The sequence below is a fragment of the Mesoplodon mirus genome, assembly GCF_964341445.2.
Source record: "Mesoplodon mirus genome assembly, chromosome: 2".
Classification (NCBI taxonomy): Eukaryota; Metazoa; Chordata; class Mammalia; order Artiodactyla; family Ziphiidae; genus Mesoplodon; species Mesoplodon mirus.
The window spans coordinates 94379049-94403140 of record NC_138977.1 but is presented as its reverse complement, the minus strand read 5'-3'; the positions used below and the strand labels follow the sequence as shown (position 1 = coordinate 94403140).

At 38.0% G+C, this 24092-nt stretch overlaps 1 protein-coding gene across 2 annotated transcripts in view; it reads right to left on the bottom strand.

Annotated features, from left to right (window-relative positions):
- Positions 1–24092, bottom strand: part of POLR2B (RNA polymerase II subunit B) — a 46811-nt gene that overhangs the window by 7258 nt on the left and 15461 nt on the right. For both annotated transcript variants that reach the window (XM_082630896.1, XM_082630897.1), the window contains exons 8-17: positions 21956–22152; positions 21673–21792; positions 20472–20658; positions 16915–17058; positions 16508–16647; positions 16299–16410; positions 12487–12641; positions 11404–11602; positions 10924–11092; positions 583–679 (exon numbers count right to left, since the gene is read on the bottom strand). In XM_082630896.1, the coding sequence (XP_082487022.1) occupies positions 583–679; positions 10924–11092; positions 11404–11602; positions 12487–12641; positions 16299–16410; positions 16508–16647; positions 16915–17058; positions 20472–20658; positions 21673–21792; positions 21956–22152 (1520 nt within the window). The remainder of the gene's footprint in view (positions 1–582; positions 680–10923; positions 11093–11403; positions 11603–12486; positions 12642–16298; positions 16411–16507; positions 16648–16914; positions 17059–20471; positions 20659–21672; positions 21793–21955; positions 22153–24092) is intronic.

The window sequence follows — 24092 nt, the reverse complement described above, 5'->3', positions numbered from 1 at the left end:
GAAAAAGAAAATATACTATAATTTTAACAGTTGTTATTGGGTTGGCCAAAAAGTTCGTTCGGGTTTTTCCATAACATCTTACAGAAAAACCCAAATGAACTTTTTAGCCAACCCAATGTTCATGAGTCCTAAAACTCTAGGTTTATTTTTACTTTAGACATTTCTATATTATCTAAACACAAACATTTATTTGCTTACAAATAAAGGGGGGCTCAAAATATTAGTAACTGAAAATCCTCAGATACAAGAAGCAGTGTCTTCAGTTGTTCGTGACCATCACCCAGGCCTTCTACTTTCTGGAATAGGGCACTGATTTTACCACACTAACCCCTATATAGGAAACCATACAACAACATGTGCCTGGCAGATATCCACAACGTGTCATGAATGGAGGCAGAAGATTAAATATCCTAACAGAAAAATTTCTCTGCTGTCAGATCAAAATTTCTTCCAGACTGACATTCAAAACCCCCAAAAGTTTGGAAACACACAATTCGCACTTATTTTTAAAGAACTTTTTAAAAATAAAATATTAATATTTCCACAATATGTGTATTTTGACAACTTTTATAAATAGCTGACCTGAAAAAGCCTCGGTCTACAGCTGAACGATTCATGATAACAGAGTCTTCTTGATTATATCCAGTGTATGATGCAATGGCCACAATTGAGTTGATACCTGCAGTGCATTTAAGAGAAAACATTAAAGCACAATATGAGAAACAAAGAAAAATTACCCCTTTCTTTTAAATCAATTTTATTTAATCATATTTGCCTCAAATGTTTTCACCATGGTAAATGTCAAAGTCTACTCCTCCTGGAATAGGAATCTGTGAGACAGCTACTCTGATGGCTAAATGTTTGATATAAGCAAGTTTTTAATATAAACAATCTTATTTAGTTGCTGCTGCCAAAACTTTTTTTTTTTTAAGTCATAGTTAAGGCAGATGTGTTGGGTTTTTTTTTGCGGTACGCGGGCCTCTCACTGCTGTGGCCTCTCCTGTTGCAGAGCACAGGCTCCAGACGCACAGGCCCAGCGGCCACGGCCCACGGGCCCAGCCACTCCGCGGCACGCGGGATCCTCCCGGACCTGGGCACGAACCCGCGTCCCCTGCACCGGCAGGCAGACTCTCAACCATTGCGCCACCAGGGAAGCCCCTGCCAAAACTATTTTTGATGGGACCATAAAGATTTAAAGTATCAAGTACTGATAAACAAAGTTGATAAACCTTTAGCTACACTCATCAAAAAAAAAAGGGAGAGGGCTCAAATCAACAAAATCAGAAATGAAACAGAAGTTACAACTGACACCACAGAAATACAAAGGATCATAAGAGACTACTACAAACAACTATATGCCAATAAAATGGACAACCTAGAAGAAATGGACAAATTCTTGGAAAAGTACAATCTCCCAAGACTGAACCAGGAAGGAATAGAAAATATGAACAGGCCAATCACAAGCACTGAAATTGAAACTGTGAATTTAAAAACTTCCAACAAAAGTCCAGGACCAGATGGCTTCACGGGCAAATTCTATCAAACACTGAGAGAATTAACACCTATCCTTCTGAAACTATTCCAAAAAATTGCAGAGGAAGGAACATTCCTAAACTCATTCTATGAGGCCACCATCACCCTGATACCAAAACCAGACAAAGATACCACAAAAAAAAGGATCACACACCATGATCAAATGGTATTTATCCCAGGGATGCAAGGATTTTTCAATAGCCACAAATCAATCAGTGTGATACACCACATTAACAAACTGAAGAATAAAAACCATATGGTCAACTTGATACATGCAGAAAAAGCTTTTGACAAAATTCAACACCCATTTATGACAAAAAATCTCCAGAAAGTGGGCATAGAGGGAACCTACCTCAACATAATAAAGGTCATATATGACAAACCCACAGCTCGCATCATACTCAACAGTAAAAAGCTGAAAGCATTTCCTCTAAGATCAGGAACAAGACAAGGATGTCCACTCTCACCACTTTTATTCAACATAGTTCTGGAAGTCCTAGCCATTGGCACTCAGAAAAGAAAAAGAAAGAAAAGGAATCCAAATCAGTAAAGAAGTAAAGCTGTCACTGTTTGCAGATGATGTGATACTATACACAGAAAATCCTGAAGATGCTACCAGAAAACTAACTAGAGCTCATGAATGAATTCAGTATAGTTGCAGGATACAAAATTAATACACAGAAATCTCTTGCTTTTCTATACACTAACAACAAAAGATCAGAAAGAGAAATTAAGGAAACAATCCCAATAACCATCGCATCAAAAAGAATAAAATACCTAGGAATAAACCTACCTAAGGAGGCAAGAGACCTGTAGTCTGAAAACTATATGACACTGATGAAAGAAATCAAAAATGACACAAACAGATGGAAAGATATACCATGTTCTTGGATTGGAAGAATCAATTATTGTCAAAATGACTATACCACCCAAGGCAATCTACAGATTCAATGCAATCCCTATCAAATTACCAATGGCATTTTCCACAGAACTAGAACAAAAAATTTTTAAATTTGTAATGGAAATTCAAAAGACCCCAAAGCAATCCTGAGAAAGAAAAATAGAGCTGGAGGAATCAGGTTCCCTGGCTTCAGACTATACTACAAAGCTACAGTCATAAAAAGAGTATGGTACTGGCACAAAAACAGAAATATAGATTAATGGAACATGATAGAAAGCCCAGAAATAAACCCACACACCTACGGTCAATTAATCTACGAAGGAGGCAAGAATATACAGTGGAGAAAAGACAGTCTCTTCAATAAGTGGTGCTGGGAAAACTGGACAGCTATATGTTAAACAATGAAATTAGAACATTCTCTAACACCATACACAAAAATAAACTCAAAATGGATTAAAGACCTAAACGTAAGACTGGACACTATAAAACTCTTAGAGGAAAACATAGGCAGACCACTCTGACATAAATCGAAGCAATATCTTTTTGGATCCACCTCCTAGAATAATGGAAATAAAAACAAATAAATGGGATCTAATTAAACTTAAAAGCTTTTGCACAGAAAAGGAAACCATAAGCAAAATGAAAAGACAATCCACAGCATGGGAGAAAATGTTTGCAAACCAAGTGACTGACAAGGGATAAATTTCCAAAATATACGAACAGCTCATGCAGCTCAACATCAAAAAACAAACAACCCAATCAAAAAATGGGCAGAAGATCTAAACAGACATTTCTCCAAAGAGGACATACAGATGGTCAACAAACACATGAAAAGATGCTCAACATCACTAATTATCAGAGAAATGCAAATTAAAACTACAATGAGGTATCACCTCACACCGATCAGAATGGCCATCATCAAAAAATTCTACAAACAATAAATGCTGAAGAGGGCATGGAGGAAAGGGAACCCCCATGCCTTGTTGGTGGGAATGTAAATTGATACAGCCACTGTGGAGAACAGTATGGAGATTCCTTAAAAAATGAAAAACAGAACTACCATATGACACACCAATCCCACTACTGGGCATATACCCAGAGAAAACACATGCAAACACATGTCAAAAAGACACATGCACCCCAACGTTCACTGCAGCACTATTTACAATAGCCAGGCATGGAAGCAACCTAAATGTCCATCGATAGAGGAATGGATAAAGAAGATGTGGTACATATATACAATGGAATATTACTCGGCCATAAAAAAAAGAATGAAATAATGCCATTTGCAGCAACATGGATGGACCTAGAGATTATCATACTAAGTGAAGTAAGAAAGAGGAAGACACATATTATATGATATTTGGAATATATGTGGAATCTAAAAAAAATGATACAAATGAACTTTTTTACAAATCAGAAACAGGTTCACAGACTTCGAAAACAAACTTATGGTTAACCAAAGGGGAAGGGTTGGGGGGAGGGATAAATTAGGAGTTTGGGATCAACAAGGATCTACTGTATAGCACAGGGAACTCTACTCAATATTCTGTAATAACCTATATGGGAAAAGAATCTGAAAAAGAACAGATATGTATATATGTATAACTGAATCACTTTGCTGTACCCCTGAAACTAACACAATATTGTAAATCAACTACAATATAAAATTAAAATTATATTTAAATAAAGTAACAAGTATTAAAGAAGAAAAAAAGTTGAAAACTCTATAAACTAGTAGATTGCAATATAAGAAATGACTGTTGAATGTGAGTGGGGTTTCTTTTTTTTTTAAGATTTATTATTTTTTTATTTTATTTTTGGCTACATCAGGTCTTAGTTGCGGCATGCGGGATCTTCCATTGCGGCGCGCGGGCTTCTCTAGTTGTGGCATGGTTTTCTCTTCTCTAGTTGTGGCGCACAGGCTCCAGGGTGCGTGGGCGCTATAGTTGTGGCGCACGGGCTCCAGAACACGTGGGCTCTGTAGTTTTGCAGCACGTGGGCTCTAGTTGAGGCGTGCGAGTTCAGTAGATATGGCACGCAGGCTTAGTTGCCCTGCGGCATGTGGGATCTTAGTTCCCTGACCAGGGAGTCCCCTGCATTGTAGGGCGGTTTCTTTACCACTGGACCACCAGGGAAGTCCCTGAGTGGGGTTTGAATGAACATAATTCATATATACATGAATCATCAGATTTTCCAAAAATTGAAACACACTCAACTCTAAAGCTACAGTAACATAATATCTTGATCTAAGTATTTCAAATGTGGAGTAAAAACTATGACTATGGAATACAAAGGAACCAAAATCTGGATGACTGACTGTTTTGGTTATCTAAGTTCTGAATAAACTGTTTATATTTGCTTCCTTAAAGCTAAATTCAACTTTCAAAACACAACCCACCCTTCAAGAGGAGACACACCATTCATTCACACTTTTATGTGTACAGCAGGGATACAAAAGTTTTCATAAGTGGAGTGCAGGTAAGGGGTGGCAGCACTGCTGGTCTGAATCTGGGTCACTAAAGACACACTCCTCTCCAAGTCTCTGATTCTCAGTAATTCCCAACCCAAGGTAGGAATAGATTTGTAGAAAGAGATACACACAAACAGCAGGCCCTCCTCCCTACCACATTTGCTCCTCCTTAACAACTACATTTCTATGGCCCGCTGTGCCATAGAAAGCTTTCCACTAGCTATTTTAAATGCACTGATCATAACATTTTAAAAAATAAATTCACACTAAAGCTTAGATTTCAAGCTTTTCTTGAAAAATCAGGTCTGGCATCACTGGGTCTGCACGTACACATCACAACCACCGCTGAAGCTGAATAGGGCTAACCTCAGCAAAAAGGCAAACCTCTCTTCAGCTCCACCTACTCACCAGTCTTGCCTAAGCCTGTATGAATCTGAGACTGCAAGCTCTGTTGAAGAGATAACACGAAACACTTTGTGCTAAATATAACCTTGATTGCTCTCTAAAGAAGGATCATAGTAACAAGAGGGCATCTGTTGTTCTGGGCACCCTGATGGGTCTGTGTACCTGTATTTGGAGCAGGAAAAACTAAAATGCTCTGCTGGGAGAGGAAGGGGAGTAAGAAATACTCCAAAGGAAAGGCAGTGTCAAGGAAGCTGAGTCCTTCCTGGGAAGGACCAGAGATAAAGCACCCAATAGCAGGGAGCCAAGAAGAGTTTTCAGAGATCAGAAAAGTCAAATAGTCTCTCCTCAGGTGTGCAATGAAAACTCCTGAAATGTAAATTATTTCCTCTAAGGAATCTTTAGTAATATCCACACTAGTCACCACTCTTTTGTGTGGATTGTCTGAGAAAACTAGAAGAATTTTAATTTTCACACACAGTCAAGCTGCATAACGCAGAAAAAGTACATAAAGATGCAGGATCCTGGGCTTCCCTGGTGGCGCAGTGGTTGAGAGTCCGCCTGCCGATGCAGGCGACACGGTTCGTGCCCCAGTCCGGGAAGATCCCACATGCCACGGAGCGGCTGGGCCCGTGAGCCATGGCCGCTGAGCCTGAGCATCTGGAGCCTGTGCTCTGCAACAAGAGAGGTGACAACAGTAAGAGGCCCGTGTACCGCAAAAAAAAAAAAAAAAAAAAAAAGATGCAGGATCCTGATGGCAGGGGGGGGATCTGAAAAGAGTCGAGAATTTGCAGAAATCCCAGGGTCTTGGGAGATGTGATATGATCCTACTACTAGGGAGCCAGGAGCAGGACATACGTGACATCTGTGATACATCGAATGGGCAAGACTTCCCTAGCACGTCCTCATGTTTCTGTGCAGCGCTATCTATGCCCTCCCTCTTCTCCAGGTGACAGCCTATAGGTGCTCAACTGTCTTGGCCTTTGTGGGGCTTTCGTCCTCTCGGGTGACAATCCCTGGATCGCCCACACTTGCTATATCAACTACAGCCCAGGAGGCAACCCCCTCCATCCTACAACCTTTATCCAAGGTATCTGGGCAAGTCTGAAAGATCAGCTAAATTTAACTAAAAACAGTAAACTTCTGAATTATATGTCTAATATTTTCTTCTTAGCTTAAAAGCCCCAAATCAAGAAACAATGTAGTGAAGAGGAAACAGCACAAGAAAGTGAAATGGGGGGAAGGTGTACATCTGGTCTAAAAGGGAAAAAAAAGAACCAGAGTTTCCATTCTGGATTTTCAAATTAAGTTGTATAAACTTTGGGCAAATAACCTTTCTGATCCTGTCACCACATCTGTAAAACAGAGATGATACAACCACCACTATCACTAATCAGCTAACATTTATTTCTCCCTTATTAACTGCTAGGCACTAAGCCATGAGTTTTAAGTGGATTTAACCATTTAATCATCACAAAAGCCTTATGAGGTAGGTATTATTATTATTCTCATTTTGTAGGTGAAAAAACATCACAAAGCTTTTATGATGCTTAGAAATAACGTGTAAGGTGCCTTGGGTGGTGGTTCACACAAACTGCTCAATAAATATTAGTAACTTCAAAAAAGTATCTGTGATCTCAAAGACTATAAAATCTAGGATTATAACCCACCTGTCAGCCAGGTTCAAACCCTTTCAGCCATTCTGTCCCCACCTACTTCAAACCTCGGCTCAGCAGTAAGGAGGCTCTAAGTATCTTGACCCACTTTAAGTCAAGGTGAACTTTTGTCACAAGGATCTTTGCTCCCAGAAGATGTCAACCAAAGAAACGGTACTCTATAGAAATAGGAATGATACTAATCCAAAGACATTCCTTAAGATAACCCTATTAGCCCCTTCCCCTTAGGGCTCAGAATTTGGCCAATGCAGCTGGCAGGTTAGGCAGGGCCAGAGCTAATAAGTCAGCCACAATGGTCAGGAGATTGGTTACATCAACAGATTGAGCAAATAACTAAATATACTGAGGACAACAGGAGCCAGGTTTCTCACTGTCAGAGAATGGAATTCTAAAATAAACACTATGGTGTTGTACTGGGATGGGAGATATGGTACTGATATGAACTCATGGTTCTTTAGTATATAGAGATATAAAAATAGATAAAGGTGGGGAGGGGTATATGCATACATATATTTTCCTAGTTCCAACAGCCGAGAGGACCTAGAAATGATGATATTATAATAGCAAAGAGCACACCTACCACCCAGATTTTGGTTTCTACACACTATTCTTTTATCCTAAAAGGAGAAATGACCAAGTCCAAGTTTAGGGGAAGAAAAGCACAAGATGAGGCAAAATGTAAGGAAGTGCTTGAAGAACAATGAGGACCTATCAGGAGTCATCTTGAAGATACTTCCATTGGAAAATCTGGGACAATTTCAGCATCAAACACAGAGGAGTGATAAAATTAGAAAATCACCATTTGGCAATAATCACCTGCTAAATTAATGACTGAAAGTGTGACAAGGAATAGCTATTCACATCATCTCAAAGTATCTTTTCACAAAAACTTATTACTTATCTAATAAGTACAAAATAATTATAATTAATAAAAAGTGGAGAAACCTGACACCACCATCTTAATTAATGACAGAAGTTAAAATTACTAATAATGGGACAGAGATAGCATGTGCTTCCTGATATCATGCCCTAAGAATACAGCACTGCCTCTATGCTAGTACTGCCAAAACTTCATAACCTGAATACAAATCATGGGGAAAGAATAGTCAAACCCAGATTGAGAGATAATGTATAAAGTAACTTGACTGGACTCTTCAAAAATGTGGAGGTCACAGAGACAAGGAAAAACTAAAGAACTGTTCCAGATTAAAGAGACTAAAGAGACATGTACTATCCTGGATTAGACCCTAGACCCATAACGGACATTATGAGGACAACTGGCAAAGTCTGAATTGGGGACTGCTGACTAGATGGGTATCAGTGTTAACCCCCTGATGTTGACGGTTGTACTGTGGATAATGTCTTTTTTAGGAAACATACACTGAAGAATTAAAGAGTGATGTGGGACTTCCCTGGTGGCACAGTGGTTAAGAATCCACCTGCCAATGCAGGGGACATGGGTTCAAGCCTTGGTCCGGGAAGATCCCACATGCCACGGAGCAGAGAAGCCCGTGCGCCACAATTACTGAGCCTGCACTCTAAAGCCCGCGTGCCACAACTACTGAAGCCTGCGTGCCTAGAACCTGTGCTCCGCAACAAGGGAAGCCACCGCAATGAGAAGCCCACACACCACGACTAGAGAAAGCCCGTGCACAGTAACAAAGACCCAACGCAGCCAAAATAAATTAATTAATTAATAAATTAATTAATTAGTGATGTGGCTTCAGGTCTGTAACTTAACTTTTAAATGGTTCAAGAAGAAAGAGAAAGTGAAAGAATAAGGCAAATGTGGCAAAATGTGAACTAGGAAATCTGGATGAATAGTATATAGGAGTTCTTTGTAACAGTCTTACAACTTTTCTGTAAGCTTGAAACTATCTCAAAATAAAGTTTTTAAAAATATAGATAGATAACAAGATTAAGGCATGAAGCAATAACAGAACTGAAAGGCTTGTAGTCCCTACCAGCCATGCCCTCACCACTTCGTATCAGTGCCAAAGGAACATTCTATTTCAAATCCAATCCTTCACCTGTTTCTTTTCTTCTCTAGCCATGAAGAAATTATTATCTAAATGCTGAAGAAAAACACAGCACTGCAAGTACAGCCCAAAGATACCAGCACATTGTAGACAACGTAACAGATTTTGTTTTTCTAGACAATAGTAACCCCTTGTGGAAGACTTTGAAAATAAATCATTCTAACCTCTGAGAATTTGCTATCAAAATGTTAGATCCCCTATTACAGTAAATAATTTAAAGCCACTATTTACAAGGCAAACTTTACTAAACAATGTTATCCACGGTCAAAGCTAAAATTCCGCTAATAATACGGTAAGACAACTCTGCCAAAGAACTAAGCTGTCTCCTTTATATTCAACACTGATACCCTTCAGACTTCTCTGCACCATTTTACCCGTTGTCCAGTCTCCTTGAGAATCTCTTCCTGCAACTTCCTGATTCTTCTCCTTATCAGCTACATCTCAAATCTCCTCTCTGGATTTCTTTTCCTGGTGCCTGAAGTTCTGACGGTTTCTGGCTTTATTCTCACTCTGAATTTTCCCTCAGCAATTTCACAGTAATCTATAATTATCATTAATATATCAAAAACTTCACAGCTCTTGATTTGACCTTCTTTCTAACCACATTTGCAACTCACTGTTGGAGGATCATTCCTGAGATGTTTTGGCAGCAACTCAAAATCAGCATGTTGAAAACTGAACTTATTATCTTACATCTAAAACCTCTTCCTTCAATCTAAAAAGGAGTGGATATATGTATAACTGACTCACTTTGCTGTACAGCAGAAACTAACACAACATTGTAAATCAACTATACTCCAATAAAAATTGATTTTAAAAAATAAAGAAAGAAAACCTCTTCTTTCTTCTAACATGCTCCCAATATTATTAATAGTATCTCTCTCTTGATCACCCAAGCCAGGAACACCAACAATATTTCTAATTCCTTTCTACCCTCTCTTCATCATTCTACATCCAATAAGTAATCAAGTGTTAATCTTAACAAGTGTATTCCAACAGGTGTCTCAGGCCCTTACACTTTTTCATGTCTTAATAAGGACCTTACCATTTCTCACTTAGACCACTACAAGAACCTCTAAGTTACCTCCCTACTTAATACCGTATCTGACTCTAATCGATCCTTTACGTGACTGCCAGAATTATACTGTAAAATAAATTTGTAACTGTATTACTTCCTTGTTCAAAAGGCTGGATAGGGCCTCCCTGGTGGCGCAGTGGTTAAGAATCTGCCTACCAACGCAGGGGACACAGGTTCGAGCCCCGGTCCAGGAGGATCCCACATGCCGCGGAGCGGCTAGGCCCGTGAGTCATGGCCACTGAGCCTGCGCATCCGGAGCCCGTGCTCCACGAGCCCGTGCTCCACAACAGGAGAGGCCACAGCAGTGAGAGGCCCGCGTACCGCAAAAAAAAAAAAAAAAAAAAAAAAAAAAGGCTGGATAGTTCTTCATTCTCCAAATAAAATTCAACCTGCTGTCTCCACACTATGAGACCAAGTATCACTCCCATGCATTTCCACTCAGGCCATATTAAACTGACATAAATACTGACAGTTGCCTTCATGCACCCAGGACCTTGTTCAAACCATCTCTCAAATTCAAATACCCTTTCATCAACTTCACTCTAGTCCAAAATGCTACCTCCCCTATGGAATTGGCTCTAGACTCCAACAGGAATCAATCATTTCTTTCACCCTGTGCTTCCAAAGGAATCTATACCTCCATCATAACACTATACACATATCTACCTTTTTATTGAATTGTGCTCATGTTTTCCCACCACATTATAAATTCTAAGAGAATAGAGAGTGTGTCATATGCATTTATTAACCCTCCAAAGAACCCAAAAAAGTGTCTTAAGCATGGCAGGATCTTAAAAAATGTAAAACAAAACTGAACATACCTGCTGGCAACTCTCTAAATCGTAGGTATTCCATTGACCGTGTAGTCACAAGTGGTTTTTGAGGATAATAGAGAACATGGGCCAATGTATCCATACGAACATGAAAGTTGGTAATATAAACCCCCATAGCCTGCTTACCCATAGCAGACTGGTATGTGTTTCTAGGGGACTAAAGGTAGAAATGAAAAGCAGAATCGGTGAAACTTTAATTACTTCTAAATAAATAGACTTTACAGGGTACTTCATAAATCAGAAATATGGTTGGTAAAGTTCCTATTCTTTCCGAAAAATAAGTGATAGCCATTTGGAATAATCAATTGACTCTTAAGAGTCAAACACAAGAATAAGCATATTAAATGCTGTAGTTCATCGTCTTTACACTAAAAGGCTTTTCTTTCAGAAAAAGCTACAGACTAATCTCTAATTTTTATTCTGCTTCCCCCAATTCCTCACAAAGCATAGTCAAAAACTGCTACCAACCTGGTTATGATCAGGAAAAGGAATAATAGATGCACAGACACCAAGAATCATTGATGGATGAATCTCACAGTGCGTATATGTGGAACAATAAGCTACTTCTTTCTCCTGTAAATCATCTGGGGTCATTGCGAGCATCACTGTTTCTTCTTCTAGAGTATCAATATATTCTACTACCCCACTGGCCACAAGATCCTGCCAACTAAAAAAGAATTCATTTAATTTCCTTACTTCCTGAACTATTTTAATTAACTAGGCTTCCTACTTAATAAAGAATATTCCTATATCTGTATGCATTCACATAGAAAGAGTCCCAAAATAAGCATATTATTGTTAACAGTGAAAGAAACAAGTTACTGAACAATACACATAAAGTATGGCTCTGTAACTACTGTTAGTTTGTTTTGCTCTGCTCTGATCTAAAGAACCTACTTGTGGGGCTAGGGTGAGTATATAAAAACAAAAATAAGGTCTGGAAGAACAAATACCCCAACTGGTAACAGTATTTACTTCTGAAAAGGAGAGTGTGAATTGGGGGCTTTTATATATTTTTATTACACCTATTTTTTGAATTTTTAACAATAAAAATATATACATTCATATATCACTAATAATAAATTGTAAAAGATTCTTTTTATTAAATTTATTACTATATTGTTCATATTATGTTATACATTGTTTATATCACATCGGTTATTTCTTTTTCTTTTTTTTGGCCGCACCACGCGGCATGCAGGATCCTAACTCCCCAACCAGGGATCGAACCCAAGCCCCATGCAGTGAAAGCACAGAGGTTATTTCTTATTAGTAGCAGAGATAGTCTTTACCATGTCACAAAGACTTTTACACTTAAATAAAACCCTAAAAGTCTCTTACTTGATAACAAAAATTAAGAAAAAGGAAATGTGACTGCTAATGAGTACAAAGTTTCTTTCCGGGTCAATGAAAATATTCTGGAATTAGATAGTGGTAATGGTTGCACAATCTTGTGACTATACTAAAAACCACCGAACTACATAGTTTAAAATGCTTAATTTTAGGGCATGTGAATTGTATCTAACTTTTTTTCTAACTGCATGTTCTTACCTGTAGTTGTTATATTCTCTCTCTTTCAATTGATCAATGTGCCTCTTCTTCAAAAGTAGCTTTTGTTTTTCCACAATAAGAAGTGGTCTACAAATACGGCCTGCATCTGTATAGATACGAATCTCCCTCTCTCGAATATCTCTGATCATAGAAACCTATACATAAAAAGACAAAACAGTCTCATGAACTTTTATTTTCTCTGTATCATTAAGGCTTAGCTAAAAATACAATAGGATTGATAAATTATCAAATAAAATTAATAGATCTTAGTTTATCATTGTTCAATATACTAAAAACCTAGGTATAATTTAAAATTTTATATAGGACAAATATCTAACCTTGGTAATTATAAAGCTGAACAACATCTGGTAATAATGTCATGCAAAATAAATTAAAATGAAGAACATATATGTTTGATATCACAAATACTAGTATATTTCTTATTTTCTTGCTTTCCCTCTTTGGTAATTACATGTACTTCACGCGTGTAACCTTTCAATATCCAGCCCTATATCACTCTGCCTTGATCAGGCTTTCCCAGTAATAAGCCTGACTTCTCACAATCACCTATAAGACAAATGGTTTACAGTCTAGCTCTCTGACAGAGCAGTCACTAGCCACACATCACTACTGAGCACTTGAAATGTGGCCATTCTGAAAGGAGATACGCTGTAAGTATAAACTACTCACTGGATTTCAAAGATAGTATAAAAAAATAAAATAAAATTTATCATTAATAATTTTCCATTGATTATATGTTGAAATTGTAATATTTTTGATGTATCAGGTCAAATAAAATATATTTAAATTATTTTCATCTATTTCTGTTTTTGGGGGGGCCACGCCGCATGGCTCACGGGATCTTAGTTCCCCGACGAGGAACTGAACCCGCGTCCTTGGCAGTGAAAGTGCAGAGTCCTAACCACTGGACCGCCAGGGAATTCCCTTTTTTTTTTACTTTTTTAACATGACTACTAGAAAAACATAAATTGCATATGTAACTTGCATTATATTTCTACTGGATAGTGCTAGAAAATATATTCCTGGAAAACATCAAAAATATTTTGGGAAAACTTACAAAGAACATAATATTAAAAGCACTACAGGGCTTCCCTGGTAGCGCAGTGGTTGGGAGTCCGCCTGCCGATGCAGGGAACGCGGGTTCGTGTCCCGGTCCGGGAAGATCCCATATGCCGTGGAGCGGCTGGGCCCGTGAGCCATGCCCGCTGAGCCTGCGCATCCGGAGCCTGTGCTCCACAACGGGAGAGGCCACAACAGTGAGAGGCCCACGTAACGCAAAAAAATAAAAAATAAAAGCACTACAGAATCTGAAGTGCCAATATAAAAAGAAATAAGTCAATAAGTAAACAAATAAGAATCTTCAGTAAATTATCTAGATCTAATATATAATCTTAAAAGTCAACTAAGAAATGAATTGCCAATGAGTTGGGAAATGGAAAAACAGATTGGTATTTCTACACAAAAGTACTTCAAAAAAGTGAAATCACATCTGGATACTTTTATTAAAGAAAAGATTGGGTGGGGAATTCCTTCGTGGTCCAGTGGTTAGGACTCCGCGCTTTCACTGCCGGGGCCGAGGCTCGATCCCTGGTGGGGGAACTAAAACCATGCAAGCAACTCAATGCAGCCAAAAAAAAGAAAGAAAGAAAAGATTGGGTTTATTTAAGAAAGGAAAGGTTTGGATTACTCAGTTTTAAAATGATAGTAAATCATAAAAGCTTGATCAAAAACACCAAGTTCTCCCAAAGAGTCAAAAGCCAAGAAAAAGATAAGTCCCACATTCCTAGCCCACTTCTTGTCCTTAGAAAACAATCTGAGATGAAACACTGTGTTTATGAGCAAAAACACCATGAGTAGCATTCTCAAATGCTTACCTTGAATCCTTAGAGAATTTCTAATAGAATATAGAATATTACAATACAGTTAATAGAATATAGCTCTTGTCTTAACAGGAAGACATAAACTGAGCTGTGTCGCCTCAAAGGCCAAACAGTATCTTGTGTTCCAAAGGAAATAGGTGTTCTTGAGAGGACTATTGACAGGAAAGCCTAACAGGTCCAACACAAGGCTAAAGTTAGAAATGGGTAAAATGAGGACCTCTGATTATCAGAAAATATGAAGGAAAAGAAAAAGTACTAGACTGCTGAAAAATATACACAATTTTCCCACTAAGAAGCTCCCAACAACACTCTCCAATAGGAGATTAAAGAGCCTAGTCCAAGGACACAGGGTCCGTTTATAGTTTCAACACTCACTCACTCAGTGTGAGACACTACATGTCAGGCACCATGCTCAGAACTGAAAATACAAAGTCATATTAAGACATGTTCCCTGCCTCTGAGAAGTTAATAGTTTAGTAAGTGAGGTAGGCAAATAAATCAACAGTTACTATCTGGTATAAGCATTCTGTCAGAAGTTATTTAAGGAAAATATGCCACATATAGTCACAGAGATAGATCTAAATCAGGGGCTCAGCGAACAGCCTGCAGGCCAAATCTGCCCTCACCTGCCATCTATTTTTTTTAAACAAAGTTTTACTGATTTATGTATTGTCTATGGCTACTTTTTACTACAACAGCAGTGCTGAATACACAACAGACACTGTAAGGTAAACCAAGACTAAAATATTTAATATCTGGTCCTTTAAAGAAAATGTTTGCCAACCTCTGGTCTAAATCAAACTGGGTGGTCAGGTGAAATATCCTGAAGGATACGAAAGTTAACACTAGAGTTTTGCAGAATTGGTGAGATTTACCTAAAAAAAAGTAATAAGCACCCTTCTCCCTATTACCCATGTTTGAGGAGGCATGGGTGACAAGGAGCACAAGCATTCCAGGTTGAGGGAATGGGCCCATGGAAAGGTAAAGAGGCCTAAAACAGCATGAAGAATTTAATTTTATCCTAGAGAAGACAGAAAACCTAAAGGTAGCTCTCAGCAGAAACACCTGGCATTAACAAAGTTCTCAATCACAAAAAACACAACCAATTTTGGTTCTTAGGCTTTCTCTTAGCCTTGCCCGCCACACTCAAGTGAAGCATGCTGTTCCTGACTTCTTCAAGCCATGAATACGCCTGGGTCAAAATCCAGGGTTTGCCTGTTAGAGGAAGGCCTGGAGCACCCAAACCTCGATTCTCTGCTTTGCTACATAGACAGGAGGTCAGCTTAAGTGTGTTACAGTTTCTCTCCAAACCCACTTTCACCGAGACAGACCCAAAGGTGTAGATTTGGGGAAATCAAATGCCTGAGCCCAGCCCTCAATACAGTACACTAAAAGCAAAAGCCCTATTCTGGGGAGGAATAAAGCTCATACAGTATTTTGATAACTAAAAAAAAAAAAAAAAAATCCATCCTAATCCCAGAGCACTTCAACATCCACCTAAACATAAAGGAATCTAATAGAGGTGTATCACATTTCATGAATGAATCTCTGGATTCCGACAAAGGAGAAATCAGAGATATTCACTCGCTTTTTAAAAGCACTGTAGTCAGCTTTACAAAAAGATTCTCAAAAGAATTTTTTACTTCAAAATATAATTTGAATTCCAAAATATAATTTAATAACAAATTACATGTCAAAATTTTAGATGCGTATATCTAAGGCATTAAAGCAAACAATATCTTATAATTAAATCTAGCTCAAAACATCATCTAGACTTTTGAAAATGTACTTTACAATTCAAAGGAAACCAGTTCAAGAAAGATACCAACGCAAAGATAACTTTCACTAGTCTTTATGCCTCGTTTGGAAATCACAGAGATCATGTCCTCTTAAGTAATTAAGGACTCTTACTTCAGACACAATGATGTCCATCTGACGCCTCAATTTCCGTAGAGTGTTCATAAGTTGTTCAGGATCTTTATGTATTCCAACCCAGCAGCCATTAACAAAAATCTTGGTTGCACTAAAATGCAAAACCAAAAGCATTCTGTACTTAGTAACCCTCTAATAAGCTATAACCAAAGATTAACAAGTTTTTTTAAAATTGTATTTATACACACTCAGCAATAGCTGCAGGAGAAATTTCTTCTAAATTTTCCATACTCCATTCTTCTAAAAATTCGAGAATTGGAGAAGGTTGAGATCCAACTGAAATATAAGCCATCAGAGCTAAATTCTTCACAAGTCCTACAGCATGGCCCTTGGAATAAATAAAGTACATATTACTCATACTGATTTAACATGCCTGTCCAAATTCTTTTCCACAAACATTTTCCTCCAATTTGATTTCAGAATGTACTCTTACTTCCTAAGAACAAAATTATAATATCTTAGTTCTAAACTATACTACATAGTTAAATAAAATTAAAAGTAATTATAAGTAACAAAAAATTACTTATAAAAGTAATTATACCCTACATGATTACTGTTGGACTTTCTGTCTTGAACATAAATTCTAATGCATTACCTCTGGAGTCTCAGCAGGACACACCATTCCCCACAACGTATTATGCAACTGTCTTGGTTTTGCTAGCTTGCCATCTCTACCAATGGGAGAATTTAAACGACGCAGGTGAGAAAGAGTAGATGCAAAAGTTAGGCGGTTTAATACCTAGAAAACAATAGTAAATCTTTAAAGCTTGGGCATTTCGGTTACTCACACTATCACGTTTTTGGCAAATATTAGAATGAGGCAAAGTCATATTTTTACATATAATCCACTCAGTGTCCAACTGTCCCCATCCCTCCTTTCTCCATCCTGCCCTGGATAATCTTATTCACCCCTGTAACTTAACTGACCCTTACAGCAGGGATGGCAAATATATGACATACAGTTCTAACATGCCACATAAATGTTTTGTTTACGGTCTATCTCCAACCACTAGGATGTTAGTTCCACAAGGGTGGGGAATTTTTATTTGTTTTGTTCTCTGTTGTATCCCTGTACCTAGAACAGTACACTTGGCATACATTAGGCACTCAGTAAGTCTTATACGCTACCAACTCACATTTCTTTGACCATAGCAGACACCACTAATCCATCCCAGAACTTTTCCCAGGCTGAGGCCTCTAAATCCAACACAGAGATTCAGTACTTACAGAACACTAAGCAAGGTAACACTTGTGAGTAAGATAATATTTAGAAGGATATAAAGCAAGCAACACAAGCTCAATGTACCTAATAACAAAATCACCATGTTCCCCAGCCCTACAACAACCCATCCTCCTTCTTATTCCTAAATCTATCATTGTTAATGGCATCACCCTTCCCTTTATCTCCCAATCTAGAAATCTCAAGATATTTCTGTCTGACTTCCTCCTTTCACATATAATAAACAATAAACATATTCTGTCAACTCTATTTTCAAACTTTCTCAAAAAACCATTCCCAATGTCACAGCAATAAACCAGCCCTTTACCTCTTACTTATACTATTGCCATCAGCTCGTAAGTTCCTGTAATGTCCTCTCCAATCTACTCTCCTCAGTTACCAGAATTATTAAAACACAGATATAGATAAGTTCACATCACTCACCTGAATTAAAAAATATTAAACAGTTCCCCTCCAACTAGAGCAGCATGACTCTGAAGCTCTTCTCAATGAAGCCCCAAATGACCTTCCCCTACCAGCAGTCTCCAGAACTCCTGTACTCCACCCACATTGCCAAACACCCTCTCACCTCCACAACTCTGACCACGCTACTGCCACAGAATGGAATGTACTTTCCCATTCTGCTCTGCCTGGTGAAATGTTACCACTTCCATAGAAGACATACGACCCACCACCAGGAAGAACTGTTCTCTTCTCTCTACTCTGTGGAGTTTTCCATCATTCAACTAATCAGTCACAAAGTCTTACAAAACTTACTTCTTAAATATTTCTCAAATTTGACTCCACTCTCCACCTCTACAAAACTGCTCTAGTGCAGGCCCTAATTATTTCTCACTAAGGCTGTTGCAACAATCTTTCCGCCACCAACTCTGCCCTTCTCAAATCTTTCTCCACACTGCCAATTACTGTGAAGCTACCTAAAACGCAAAAATGAACATGTCACCCCCCTCTATGAGGTGTTCCAGCTCTCCACTCCAACCCCATCCTCCTAACTCTCCCGCTTTGATTTGAAAACCCAAGAATGCTCTAGTTCCTTCCACGTGCACATGCTCTTTCCTCCCTGTACCTTTGTTCAGGATATTAATTTTCTCCAGTTTTCCTATGAGCTACTGGTTCTACCCTCCTCCAAGACTTGGGCTATTTCCCAACTACCCTTCAAGATTCAGCTCAAGTGTCACCTCCTAAAGAAAACACTTCTTTTCACCCTTTCAGCCAGTGCTAAATGCCTTTCTCTGGCATTCCCACAGAGCAGGTGTGAACAGCTCTCATTTAATACTCACTGTATCATGTTGTAATATCTGTTTACATCTATGAGTATAGACTGTGAACTACTGAAGATCAAGGATCATGTTTTATTCATTTTTGTATCTCTAATGTGTGACAGACTGCCTGGCACATCTTAGGTCCCAGTACACACACTGAACTGAATTGGCAGGATGGCATTTATCATAATTCAGCTCAAGGCAAAATGAGCTGTACACGGACGAATGTTTCCTTTAATAGATGATAAGCTCGAGGGCTAGAAGAGCATCTCATTCAACCCTGTGAACCCAGCATCACAAACACCAAGTAGACTCAACAAATCCTTACTAAACTAAAAGGAACTAGAAATTTAACTGGGCTATAAGCATCCTTCCAGAATTTCTTAAGGCATCTAGGTTTCTAGGAATCAGGAGCTTAAAGTTGGTGTCTGAATGCCAAACTAATCAGGTGATGCTGGTATAGGCTAGTTTTTAAAAAAAAAAAAAAAAAAAAAGAGGGGGAGATCCCCTCCATAAAGCTAGACTATAAATTTTCAATCTTATATGAAAATAAAAAAATTAATAAAAATACCTAGTGAGACATTTTTGTAAAAGGTTTCCCCCATTACCCCTCCTGAGAGTAGCTACTGCAATCACTGTACATAACAACAGGCCAACATAGAGAAATCACTGTTAGAAGTATTACATTTTGCAAAAAAGGAAGTAGATGCCCATTTATTCTCTGGGTATCAGCTTCTAATACAGAGCTTTTAAGAAAGAAAAACTGGGACTTCCCTGGTGGCGCAGTGGTTGGTGGGAGTCCACCTGCCAATGCAGGGGACATGGGTTCAATCCCTGGTCTGGGAGGATCCCACATGCCATGGAGCAACTAAGCCCGTGTACCACAACTACTGAGCCTGTGCTCTACAGCTTGTGAGCCACAACTACTGAGCCTGCGTGCCACAACTACTGAAGCCAATGCACCTAGAGCCTGTGCTCCGCAACAAGAGAAGCCATTGCAACGAGAAGCCCACACGCCACACGAAGACTAGCCCCCGCTCACAGCAACTAAAGAGAAAAGCCCGCGCAGAGCAACAAAGACCCAGTGTAGCCAAAAATAAATAAATAAATTAATTAATTAAAAAAGAATATTTACAGCATTAAAAAAAAAGACAGGGCTTCCCTGGTGGCGCAGTGGTTGAGAGTCCGCCTGCCGATGCAGGGGACATGGGTTCGTGCCCCGGTCCGGGACGATCCCACATGCCGCGGAGCGGCTGGGCCTGTGAGCCATGGCCGCTGAGCCTGTGCGTCCAGAGCCTGTGCTCCGCAACGGGAGAGGCCACAGCAGTGAGAGGCCCGCGAACCACAAAAAAAAAAAAAAAAAAAAAAAAAAAAGACAAAAATTTCACAAACATGGACTGTCTCACCTCCCAAGAAGCTACTCGAATTCATTAAATATCTTGATGCAAGTCAAAACTTTTAAATCTCTCTTAATAATGCTAACAGCTAATTTAAGAAAAATTTCACTTTCATAATTCAAAAGCCCCCAAGTACTTTTATATCTGACCAAGAAAAAAAAAAAGGCAAAACAATTTACATTCAGTGAATGAAAGATTCTATTAGTCCCATAACATTTTTTATCAAACCTGTAGTCACAGTTAACATCCTTACCTGAGATACTCCAGCTCTGGCTTGATGAGCTTTCTTTTGGTCACCCCAGTTCCCAGTAGCTAAAGAATATTTTAGGCCATCAGATATAATCCTTGTTTTAATTGCCAACTCCAAGTTAAAATCCTTTCCTCGATCAATGAACTTCTGGGCATAGATCCGTACTTCTTTAAGCAAATTCTTAAACATTCTGCCCAATAAAATGTTTTAAACATGTAAAGGTCTACAATATGCATGCTTAACAAGGACAATATTGCCCACAAGGGGGCGAAAAGTGGTTGAGGTAGAGGGAGGGAAGTGTTATTACATTTTATATAAAAAGCACAGACGTACATATGGTACCATAAACATATACAAGCAAAGCAATTAGAGAAAAATAGTCAAAAGAGGCCCCTTAGTGGGGCGATAACAAAATGAGGTTGAAAAACACTAATATACAACATAATAAATAACAGAACACGTACAAAACATTGCTAATATTATTTCTGTATTAAATTGCCCACATTATTTTTACAAATAAGTTTTTCTAATTATAGAAGTATTATATGTTCATTATAGAAAATATGAAAAATATAAAAATATATCAAGAATAAGATAAAAATCACATATAACCCCAATACTGAGACAACCACTGCTAATATCTTGATAGACTTCCTTCCAGCTTTTGTGTTTTTATAAACTGCAAAGCAGAACTCATAAAAATTCCAGGGCTTCCCTAGTGGCACAGTGGTTGAGAGTCCACCTGCCGATGCAGGGGACACGAGTTCATGCCCCGGTCCGGGAAGATCCCACATGCCGCGGAGCGGCTGGGCCCGTGAGCCATGGCCGTTGAGCCTGCGCGTCCGGAGCCTGCGCTCCTCAATGGGAGAGGCCACAACAGTGAGAGGCCCGCGTACCGCAAAAAAAAAACAAAAAAACAAAAAATTCAAAAAATTCCAGTATCAGCACTTAGAAAATCAAGGCAATAATTCAGCTTTCTCAAATGCTTTGTAGAGAAAATGTAAACAAGTTATAAATTTCCTCACAATCTTGAAATTCTCAAATATGAAGTATCAATAGAACTAAACTGAGCAAGTGGCAAAGAATGTAGCTAACTTCATGTGTACCCAATATGGATGCCAAGATAGTTTAGCATCTCAAGTGCAATAAACAATCTGAAGTGAAATCTCTCTACTTTTAACAGTATCATTCTGTAATTCCTTACCCTCTAAATAAGAATGCAAGTAGTGGTCCAGCAAGGTCCAATCTTTTGTTTCCATAGTGATCTCTGTCATCTAATTCTCTTCTACCCAAAGCTGCTAGCAGCAACCTATGAACCATGTACCTTTAAAAAAAGAAAAGAAAGAAGTAAAAAAGAAAGCATATGGTTTGGGATTTTTTTAAAACTTATACATTAAAAACATCAATTTTGACATTTTTAGCTTTAAGAAAAATTTTATCTCAATCACAGCTTGGCAAAGAACTTAAAACAATGAAATTTGACATACCCTAAGAAATAAGCTTTCTTGGTCTCACAAAAATCACTGACGCCAACATGAGGGAGCATTTCTTTCTGTAATACTTCCTTTGCATATTTAATTCTTTTCTCTTTGGTGACACCAGGCTTTGCCCCTCTTGAACCAATGAAATTTAGTGCAACATTCTGTTCTTGGATGACAAAAGCTTCATCGAGAGAAGGTTTAACCTATCAGTTAATTTAAATAAAAATTATTTTCAAATTCATATCTTTACTTTAAAATAAGGCAACTGTCACTTAATTTATGTTAAATATCCCTATGAACCTAACTGAATATGCAAATATTTTTAGAAATTCAAGCAATCACAAAATCTTAGAACTTGAAGACACCTTAGAGATCTAAGGACCTCTGAAAAAAAATCCACTCATCAGCACAGACAATTATACTTTCCAGAAAAATACAAATAATTCCATTATAACAGAGCACAGTGAGTCTTGGGGATGTTTTGTTTGTTTTTTACATTTTAATGAACAATAGCTTTAAAAAGTTCCTTTCAAATGTCTAAAATCAATTTAGAGAAGTTTAACACTCAAATTAAAATTTACTAAGTCTCAAATGAATAAATGTGTCATACTGTCTTCAGCCTTGGTTTAAAAGGTTATCTTTTAAGTATCTAAATACTTATTATCTTTAAGATTTTTTTTTAAAAAAAGCATGTGACTATTGCCAAAAACTTAAAGTAAAAATCTAACCAGAATCCATTTTTGTCATGTAACCATATCAATAAATACTCTAATAACTAAAATATACTCCACTTTCTTTGTGACCGATGTTTAGCCTGTATTTTACCTTATTTGTCTGTAGTCTTAAAGATTCTGGATGATTCAGGACAACTTTAAGAATATCAACTACTCCTTAGCCAAGGATCATCAATGGAAAAGATTGATAAGGAAATGCATATTTCTCTAGACTCAACAATCCTTCCCACAAAAATAAATAACTTTACAGTGGCGGAACCCAACAGACGGCACTGTGAAATTAACATTACCAATAATGGGACAAAATAAAATCATGTGACTCCTGATGTGATGCCCTGGAAAGCACACAATATGATCTCTGTATTTGTCCTGCCAGAAAATGCATAAATTGAATCTAATCATGAGGAAATATCAGAAAAACCCAAATTGAAGGATATTCTACAAAATAAATGGCGTATCCTCTCCAAAAACTTCAGTGTTATGAAACACTAAGGAAAAAGACAAAGGAAGATTAAAAGAGACTAAAGAGACATAAAAACAACATGCAATACATTATCCTGGATTGGATTTTGAACCAGGAAAAAAAAGAAATGCCATTAGGACATGATCAGGACCACTGACATAAACCTAAATAAGATCTCCAAGTTAACAGTATGTACTGCACTGAAGTACCAATTTTAAAAATTGTAATACTATGATTATGTGAGTAAATATCCTGATTCTTAGGAAATATACACTGAAGTATTTAGGAATAAAAGGGCATGATGCCTAAAACTTACTCTCAAATGATCCAGAAAAAAAAATGTGTATATATAGATAAAGAGAATCCTAAAGCAAACGCGGCAAAGGTAACAACTGCTTAAAATAGGTGGAGTATACAGGAGTTACTTGCAACTTTTCTGTAAGTTTGAAATGATTTCAAAATAAAAAGTTATTTAAAAAAAAGATATCAACTACATTTTCCCATTTTACTAAACTGCATCAGACTAGTATGCTTTTACGATTTTCCTTACTACTGTTTCTTCTTGCTGCTGTCAATGAACTCTGACTGCCTCTAGTTTTCATGTTGATTTTACAGAGAATTGTCAAGAAAGAAGCCAAATGGACATATATACACTACCAAATGTAAAATAGAGAGCTAGTGGGAAGCAGCCGCATAGCACAGGGAGATCAGCTAGGTGCTTTGTGCCCACCTAGAGAGGTGGGATAGGGAGGGTCAGAGGGAGGGAGATGCAAGAGGGAAGAGATATGGGGATGTATGTATATGTATAACTGATTCACTTTGTTATAAAGCAGAAACTAACACACCATTATAAAACAATTATACTCCAATAAAGGTGTTTAAAAAAAAAGGTAAAACAGAAAATTCATTCATTAAATTCTGGTATTTATATGCCTTTAAAAAAAAT